General features: G+C 43.4%; 1 protein-coding gene across 1 annotated transcript in view; it reads right to left on the bottom strand.

The window, feature by feature from the left end:
• Window positions 1–851: 851 nt before the first annotated feature.
• Window positions 852–9,969, bottom strand: part of si:dkey-106n21.1 (solute carrier family 23 member 2) — a 35,440-nt gene continuing 26,322 nt past the window's right edge. The window contains exons 9-12 of the mRNA XM_068602952.1: window positions 7,422–7,586; window positions 6,829–6,937; window positions 1,608–1,703; window positions 852–1,491 (exon numbers count right to left, since the gene is read on the bottom strand). Of these exons, the coding sequence (XP_068459053.1) occupies window positions 1,310–1,491; window positions 1,608–1,703; window positions 6,829–6,937; window positions 7,422–7,586 (552 nt within the window). The 3' untranslated portion in view covers window positions 852–1,309. The remainder of the gene's footprint in view (window positions 1,492–1,607; window positions 1,704–6,828; window positions 6,938–7,421; window positions 7,587–9,969) is intronic.

The following is a 9,969-nucleotide window of genomic DNA, read 5'->3' as shown; positions in this document are numbered from 1 at the left end:
CATACATGTTGTCTCATTCATGAGCGTTTAAAGCCAATGCACCTCGATCAATCAGTGCTTCATGTGTTAAAGCTGCATTCTCTCTCCTGACCACCAGGGGGCGACTCCTCTGGTTGTATAGAAGTCGATGCTTCATGTGTTAAAGCTGCATTCTCTCTCCTGACCACCAGGGGGCGACTCCTCTGGTTGTATAGAAGTCTATGCTTCATGTGTTAAAGCTGCATTCTCTCTCCTGGCCACCAGGGGGCGACTCCTCTGGTTGTATAGAAGTCTACGCTTCATGTTTTAAAGCTGCTGTCTCTCTCCTGGCCACCAGGGGGAGACTCCTCTGGTTGTATAGAAGTCTATGCTTCATGTGTTAAAGCTGCATTCTCTCTCCTGACCACCAGGGGGCGACTCCTCTGGTTGTATAGAAGTCTATATAAATGACTTTTGAACTTCATTCGTGGTGTGTTTTTTATTGATCAAATCTTAAAAGTGTACACTTTTAAAACCTGTGGAAGCACCTTCAGTTAAACATGGAAGTCTACATTAACGTCAGAATACATTGAACAATTCTTTTTTTCTTCAAAATGCTTGTACAAAAATGTGTTAAATTGCATATTCATATATAATTAAATCCAAAATGTAGAAATAATAAAAAAAGATGTTCTTCTATACAGTGACAAAACACAAAATAAACTGTATAAAGCAGTGACCTTAATAATGTTAATGAAAACAGAACAGACATATTATATATATACATATATATATATATATATATATATATATATATATATATATATATATATATATATATATATATAATATATATATATATATATATATATATATATGTATGTATAATATTACAATAATTACGAATTATATATTATGAATAAGGTTTATATTGATGATCTGTTTCTGCAAGTTATCGTTATTGATGAGGTAGTAATGATCCTACTGAAAACCTGAACAGAGGCTACTGAGCTATGCACACCAAAGATATGTTTAAAAAAACTAAAAACACTTATCTTTACACTCTACGAGGAGTCGTGCACCACGCTGCTCTCTGCTTGTTCAGGCACTACCGGTGTTTTAATAACCTCGATATCGAGGTTTTTGTTTTGAATTCCAACTGTAAGGAGACGCGAGGCCTCGACTTGGTTGTTGGAGTGTTTTAACAATATTTTCTACACAAAGGACTACCGCGTTGATCTTGGAAGTCCTAAGAAAAGACATAAATGGTTTGGCTGTAGGTATTTATCTGATTTCACGGGGCTTATGGCGCCGGCGTCGATTGCGACCCTGTAGAGGGAACGCGTCGTTACTAAGAGGCCCCCTGTTGGGTGGTCTTGTAAGAAGGGAGGAAGGGAAGGTACTGGAAGCATCTGAACCGCTTAAAGACACTGTTTAGGTAAGGGATGTCGTAGCACGACTCGTCGCACAGGTTTTTGCTTCCTTTCTGCACCTCGTCCCGCCAGCTTTTGATGCCCCGCTCTTTGTCGGTGCCTGAAGCAAAAGAAGAAGCAGAAAAAGAAGAGAAAAAGACGGCGTTAGCCAATAGCGATGTGGTGGCTCGTGGGAATGTTTTCTTCCTAAACACAAGTCTTTTTTTTTCGACATACCTGGAATCGTGTTGTCCAGGATGAACCCGAAGAATCCTCCGATGAACATGTGCGTGGTGAAGAGCACCACGATGACTTGGTCCAGCTCTACTATTCCTTTAAAAAGTGGAGAAGAGGAGGAAAGACATTCGTTACCCAGTCGGTGGCTTGTGAAATAACAACTATTAATCTTGGTGATGAGTTCTCCCCCCATTTCACGCTAGGGGGGAGGTCAGAGGTCAGGCTACAGTTCAACCCACTAAAGCCGAAAGAAATACAAGCTCCCTCAAGCAAACAGCAACTGCGGGCCTGATAGTAAAACCAGTAGGACCGGCTCAGATCCTCCAGACGCAGCTCTGATATTCCTGTTGGACGGACCTCTAACCTGGTTTCTGCGTTGAACCGGATACCGACATTGGAATGACTAACAATTTGCTAAAAAAGCAGTGTTTAAATTAATCCTCTTAGATTAAACGATGATCCAAGTATCTTCCACACAGTGTGGCATGCAGCTCAATTTCCTAATGGTATCGGGTTGATACTCCAGCCGGTAGGTTGGTACTCCAGCCGGTTGGTTGGTACTCTGGTTGTTTTGTTGGTACTCCGGTTGGTTGGTTGATACTCCAGCCGGTTGGTTGGTACTCCGGTTGGTTGGTTGGTACTCCAGCCGGTTGGTTGGTACTCCGGTTGGTTGGTTGGTACTCCGGTTGGTTGGTTGGTACTCTGGCCGGTTGGTTGATACTCCGGCCGGTTGGTTGGTACTCCGGTTGGTTGGTTGGTACTCCAGCCGGTTGGTTGGTATTCCGGTTGGTTGGTTGGTACTCTGGCCGGTTGGTTGATACTCCGGCCGGTTGGTTTGTTGGTACTCCGGCCGGTTGGTTGGTACTCAGATGCACCGATTACCCAAAGGCGAGGCAACTCCACGTCCACCGTTGGTTTCTGGGCCGCCGTTTTGAAGCCCCCGACTTCGAATTTGACCATCGCCATTTTGGATTGCAGCCTTTTGAAGCCATCTTGGGTTTTTTGCAATCGATGAACGGAAGTTACCGTATTCGGAGTGCCATGAATTGTGACATTTTACTGTTCCGGCTCACTTTCTGTACTTTCCAAACATAAAAAAAAGTATAACAACATCTGGAAATGACTGAAGTCCAAGTGAAGTGAGTAGGTATCCTACCGATTACTCCTCACTTCAGCTTCACCAACAAGCGGTAGGAATAAACAGAAAAGGGGCATTGGGCAAAGGTTTGGACACGGGGAGCAAATTGTGCAAAAATGTATACTTGAAAATTAAAGCTGTGCGTTTTTTTTACAAGAAATAATATCAAAATGTAATTTTTGACCAATTTTGACAGCTCTTGTAAGAATGCGTAACAAATGTGTGAGTGTGCAGTTCGGAATGAGGAGCAGCGTTGACAGGTTTAAATAGTTAAACACACACATACACCTCCGCACAACCAAAGATTTTGAATGATTGCACCACCCTGTTGCTATAGGGCTTGTCTCATTATCTGTGTGTGTGTGTGTTTTAGCTTGCAGCTCACTCTGCACAACAGTCGAGGAGAGAGGCGCGCTTGTAAAACACAGCGCCATGTGTACCGCCGTGCTTTGCATAACGGACGCTAAAGGGGCCTCCCGGTATTTCAATGGCGAGCGCCGGGGGGTGTGTGACTAGTCGTGGCGTCACTATTTGACGAGCTGGGAATGAGGATCTATTGACTGGGGGTTCCGCCCCCAGTCAATAGATCCACAGCGTGGCGTCTCGGTGAGGTCACGTTCAACCCGACTTTAACGGCGTGAGAAGAAAAACCTAAATTCATACAAACTCAGAGGTCAACTCGCTCTGGACTTCCTGGATCGTATTTTATTATCTCAAGCTGCCAACACAGCCGGCTTCTAATCACCCGTCACTGGATTAACACCGTGAGCTGTTTTAAATCCATGCGTTGTTTTCAATACATTCTGTAATCACCAATAACTCAATTTGTGTCGAGGGTCGGGGAAAATATCTCAGAGAGGGAAAATCTTGAACCCCCGGCCGAGCTCGTAAAGCTAAAGCTATCCATTGCATTTCTTTGTTAACTTCTTGAAACTGCTAACCGCCACTTAGCCGCCATTTTTGAAGTGAATGATGAGAAGTGGATTAGACTGACGGCCAATGAGAAGCGACTCCCCTTTGAACGCCACTTTGCCAGAGTTACGGAGCTGTGAAAATGGAGAGCCGGCACCGGAGTGTCAGCAGACATCCAGATAATGTGGAGTTGAAAAAAGAAAAAGAAAAAGAAGGTTGCTTGGTTAAAAGCCAGAGCTGGCCTTTCATGTGGCAACATCTTGTTTATGTGAATACCGTAAAAGTCAGGTTACAAGCCGCTATTACCTTTGGTCGGTGTCTCTGCTAGCTCCCCGCTATACCCAGCTCGCGCTGCTGATAGTTCTCTGCTAGCTACCCGTTATACTCAGCTAGCGCTGCTGCTAGTTCCCTGCTAGCTACCCGCTATACCCAGCTAAGCGCTGCTGCTAGGTCCCTGCTAGCTATCTGCTATCTCTCTGCGAGCTCCTCGCGGCATCACATTTCATTTAGCTAACGCTTTTATCCAAAGCGACTTACATTTACACTGTAGACACAGTAACGGGGGAGCAATTCGGGGATGAGCGTCTTGCTCAAGGACACGTCGACATAGATTAGCAGAGCCGGGGTTTGAAGCATGACCCTCTGATTAAAAGACTGGAATGCTAACCACTGAGCCCCAGCTAGTTAGCTGCAGCTGGTTCCCTGACAACCACCGAAGGTAGCCGGACCAACCCTGGCTTGACGCCCGACTCGGGCAGCGGGGATGCAGGCAGTAGTAGCACCTAGTTGGGAGCTAGCAGCAGCGCTAGCTTGCTGGGTCACCCACCGAAGGTAGTAGCGGTTTGCAAAACCCGATTTTCATGGTACTGCGCGGCACAAAGGGGGCCTGCACGCCTTGAGGCTCCAAACAAACAGTTCACAACTTCTAACTTTTTTTATTTTTAATAAGACACTATTTTGATCGGGAAGCCCCTCCCTCAGGTCTTGTTCGCAACCTAATCTGGTCGTTTGAAATTAAAGCGATTTTATCAAGGAACAGCAAACGGGGGCAGATGCAGCCTGACAAACACACCGCTGCTCAAGAGCAGCCATCGTCAACCTGCACACACACACACACGGACGAACACACACACTTCTTGTCCAGAGAGGAATCAGTCAAAAGTTCAAGGCGCCCGCTGAGTTGGTTTTAAGTCCCAAAGCCTGTGCCCCTTAAGACGTCTGGAGGAGCAGCAGTGGGTTTACAAAGAGCCTCCTCTTGTGTGTCACTATCAGCTGAGTGTTGAGACGGTGGGGTGGGTGGGTGGAGGTGAGGGAGAGAGGCGGGTGGGGGGAGGGTGGGGGGATAAGAGTGCTCTATCTGAGCCGGGCAGATTACAGACAGTGACACTGATTTAGCCAAGAGGATTGGAAGGTAAGCAGCCTAGACCAGAGAGACCCAGACAAACCCTCCAGCCCAGCGTTGGACTCTGGATTAGCACTTTCCTGGGAGACACTCGCGTCACATGACTCGTGGGATTTAGGGTTTTATGTCTGCAGAAGAGAGCCGTTTAATCTCCAGGATTGCTCTTTTGATGGCGCTTCTTAAGGGAGGCGACGGGCCCGATCGATGCGTCATCAAACGCGCGGGGGAATCATCATTGATCTCTGATCGGTTCTGCTGATTGGTTCTCTCGAATGGTTCCCCCGATTGATCAGACTTGCGTTTGTAGAAGCTTCCGCACGGTCTACTTTAATCTGATGGATTAACGTAAGAGGGTTCTGCCTGTTGCGTATGTTTGTACGTGTGCGGGAGCTCGTGCTGTGTTGTCGTTATTGTTTCCTGTGATGTTTTGCTTTGGGTTCCCTGGTATCTTACTGGTTTCCTGCTCTCCACACAAACGACTAACATTGACCTTGATGAAGTGACAGATCCACAAGCTTTTCACCCGGCGACCCCGAGACAGAACCCGGATTAACCCGAGTTACAACGTGACGGGTTCAACGAGTTCACAAAGGATACTTTCACAAGTTGACGTGACGCATCACAGCACCGCCGAGTAGAGAAAAGCATTTTCCGCACGAATTAGAAACAATTTGCAAAACCGACCCTGACCTGATTTAGAAAATCATGAAAGTCAAGGAGAAAAACTTCAGCTCACAAGAAACATTGGGAACAAATTTGTTGGCGTATGATAAAAAAAAAATGGAATTGTTGCCTCTTGACAAGCTCGTCCTGCATGTAACTCAGAGTCTGGTGTTTCATTATTACCTCTTTACTTCTTGTTTTCTTTATCCATTGCATTGGCACCAACAGTTGAGGGTGGTTGCTAAACAGGGAAGTCGATTCTTGGAATAGCAACACAACACGAGTCTGTTTGGTTCCCGCCCCCAGAGTCAAAGGTCTCACAGGGGTCGACAACACCCACATTGATACCTTTTACATGGATGTGACGCCCTCGGCCGTGTGTGAAGCAAGTTTGAGAGTTCAAAAAAAGTGTAATAGGTGAGCTCCAACTGGGGAATGGGTTAAGTTGATCATCTTAAGCAGCCCGACAAACTAAACCCAAGTTTATCTCTTAAGAGGAGATAAACTTTGTGTCATGTGGTTCGACACAACTGAGATGTATAAACCGACAACACGTTTCTGCCCCTAAACTGCTCATTTTGAAGGGGCGTGGAGGTCGGAGGGGGTCAAACAAACACATCCGAGAGGTCAAGATCAGGTGAGACCATTCACCAGCTGGGCCTGTTGGATTTGGGAACCTTGGCTTTAGGAGCTTAGGCTGGCATCACCGCTGTCACCTTTTTTTTTTTTTTTTTTTTTAAAGGATAATCTGTAAGCGGAGCTGTGGGAGCGCCGCAGCCACCCGACCACGACGGGGATTTAGAGCTCGGGCGAGTCGATTCGTGGCATTTGTTTGCCGATTTCAATCTTTTTTTTAAGAAACAAGCGAGACGTCGAGTTCCCCAGGAGGCAATTATCTAGGATCACGGAATATTTTCAAAGTAAAATAAATCCAACCCCGCCAAAAAACAAAGTTTGTTGTGAGTTGCAAAGTAAAGGTGTGTGTGGGAGGGGGGGGGGGGAGCAAATGATCAAAGTTGAGGCCATTGTAAACATTATTTAAATACGTATATGTAAGCTAACTCATAGTCTGTGTCCGTGTGTGTAGATTGCATAATCTGCATCACCTGTGTCAATGATGCCGGGATTGGAGTGGAACCAGGTGGGTAAAACCAGACCGCTGAAGGTCGAGAAGCCGAGGATGAGCAGGTTACGGGACGAGTTCAGGTCCACATACTGTACAGTAGAGGGGAGGATGGGGAGGAAGGGGGGAGGGGAGGGGGGAGAGCAAGAGAGAGACTTCACTTTGTTGTTCTGCTTCAGCGGTTTTGAAACCGGCCTAAAATGTGATTAGAAATTATCTGGAACCTCAAATAACATTCCTATTTCGCTCCGGGGTTATTTGGGACGGACGGGAGAGGGGGGAGGAGGGATGAGGGGAGGAGGACCCTGACTGGTTCATTATTATTAGCTACCTAAAATGAATTCTATCTTTATTATTTGGTCATGTCCATAGAAATGGTCCGTTGTTTTTGCTTGTATTTCAGGGTCAGTCAGAGGTCACAGGGTCGTCTTAGAGGTCAAGTGGCTTTCAGCAGGGTGGATGTTTTGTGTCTCAGGCTCTTGATGTTCAGAGGAAGGGGGGGGGAGGGGCACGGGGGTGATTTGGATCAACGTGTCCACCAAAATGAAATACAACATGTTGTAGTATTGAGTTTACCTGGAGGTTGGATATTCCCACCGCTGCGATCATGCCGAACATAACGAGGAACATGCCCCCGATCACCGGGTCCGGGATGGTGATAAAAACCGCTCCGAATTTCCCGAAGATCCCCAGGACGATCATCAGAACGCCGGCCGTCTGGAGGACCAGTCTGCTGCCAACCTGGCAGAAAAAGAGCACAGGGAAACCTCAGTTATCCTGCGAAGGGAAAGGGAAGGGTTAGTCCCGACGTTCTCACGATGCCAGCTTTCTACCGGGACGTCCTGTCGAGCGAGAGGGACACGATCAATCTCATCTGTTTTTTTGGGGACAGACGGAGACGGGAAAGCCGAGTCAGACGTAAAAAACGCTCAGGTCAAGTGTGCAGAGGCCGTAAAACCTAAAGCTGTAGGGTGATTTTTATCTGCCCCGCGCTGCTCAAGGGCACCACGGGTCCATCAAACTGACACACTGCGGCTCACTGTTATGGCCTTTTTACCCACCGTCCGAGTGAAGTCCATGAAAATGCAACTTAATACTCAAAAACAGTCCTCTTTTATGGACGCATGCTGCTGGTTGCTCAAAAAGGTTTCTACGTTTCCTTTTCTGTCTTTCTCTTTTTTAAAGTTTTTTTTATTGTTATTTTACTTTTTTTTTTAAACGTAATTTCTTCTTTTGCGTATTTTTTTTAACGTTTTTCTTTTTTACGTTTTTTTGTCTTTTTTATTTATTTATTTATTTTTATTATTGTCGTTATTTACTTTTCGTAAAATGTGTATTCTCGTTATTTTTACGTATTTTTTTTCTTATTTATTATTTTTACGTATTTATTTTCATTATCTTTTTATGTACGTTATTTTTTTAACAATATTTTTTAACGATATCTTTTTTACGATATTTTTTACCAATATTTTTTTACCAATATTTTTTGCGTTATTCTTTTGCGTTTTTTTTTTTGCGTTATCTTTTTATTTAATGTTATTTTTTTCCCGTTATTTTTTTTCCTGTTATTTTTTTACATTCTTTTTTTTTATTAATGGTCTACGGCTAAAATGGAAGTCCAAACTTTTTATTTTATTTTACTGCCATCGCAATCTCAGAAAAGTTGGTGGACCGCAGTGATTGGTTGAGGGGCGGAGTCAAACGCACGCCAGGGTTGGGATACGGTTCCTTTTGTTGTCTTTTTTTTTAACCAAATCTGGTGGGACCTTTGCTCTCAAAAACCTCTCTAACAGAAATTTGAAATATTTCGCCCAAAGGAGAAAGTCAGCCATTTTGGATTTTGAGCGTTAAAACATGTTATTTACATAAAAAATGTACACGGCTCGGTCTGCACAGCAACATGGTGTGAAATGATCTATGATCTCAAGGTACCTCATTACAATCAGAAACAGGATCAAATTTCATCCTCACAAAAACGTAAGTTCATACTGGGCCACACGCCAAAAAAAAGCAAAGATCCTGTAAAAAGCTTTAAGAGTCTCCTCCAGTTATACGAGCGTTATTTAAAGGGTCTGGTGAGCAGCTCAGAATTCAGGCCGTGAGACTCACAAACGGCAGCGCACATGAATAAATCATCCAAAATGAATATATAGCTTCTCTATAATAATCAAAAGGTTAAAGTTAAAACCCATTCGACCCCTGTAGCCTTGACCCCTCAGAAAGAGATGATGTCATCTCACCATTGCTTGTATATTTTTTTGGCAATTTATATACAGAATTATTTGAAAACATTTTTGTATCAAAAGAATAGCCCATTACAGATTAATATATATTACATCACTAATGATTATGTGAAGCATTGCTAATGTTCAAGCTGGTAAAGTTGTAGCTAAAATGTATATTTATAATATATAATATGATGTATGTATTGTCTGTATATATATTATATTACATATACATATATATAATATTCTATATGTATTTTATATATATATATATATATGTATATATATATATATATGTATATATATATATTTATGACATATATATACATAGCTTAATCTAAAATATTAAAACATAACTAATTTTAATTGGTAAAATGTTTCATATTGTCGAGTAATTGTAGTGAAGTAAAAAGTACTATATTGGCTTTTCAAAATGAAATTTTCAAGTACTTTTAAAATTGTACTTGAATGCTTGTGTAAATGTACTTGTACAATAGTAACTGGTTTCTCATGACTACTCTACTGCTGTACACCTGGGCGACGCCTGCAGGAGATGGATTATTATTTTTAATAAGTAAGTAATACATAAAAAAGGTGAATCACATTGAGTGAATGTGAGTTCCTCTTAAACATTCATTTATTTAATTGCTGTTTAGAAAAGGAGGCTTAAAATTTAACCGGCTATCCAAATTATTACCTTAAATATAAACCGGCACAATTCTTTACCATCACTCACCGGTTGTTTGTTTTTTTCTATTTTCCGATAGCTTTCTGGAACGCTGCGCTCACTAAAGTCAACTTGAGTTTTTACTGTAATGTGTCTGAACTTTAAAGGCAGCAGCGGGGATTCTTCGAGGAGGTTGAAGTGCCGAGGGGCCGGTTAGCCATAAAAAAAAAAA

This window comes from Clinocottus analis, unplaced genomic scaffold (assembly GCF_023055335.1).
Source record: "Clinocottus analis isolate CAN_PGR_092001 unplaced genomic scaffold, fCliAna1.0.p SCAF_6, whole genome shotgun sequence".
NCBI lineage: Eukaryota > Metazoa > Chordata > Actinopteri > Perciformes > Cottidae > Clinocottus > Clinocottus analis.
The sequence above is the reverse complement of the archived record's forward strand: the minus strand, read 5'-3'. Positions and strand labels throughout refer to the sequence as shown.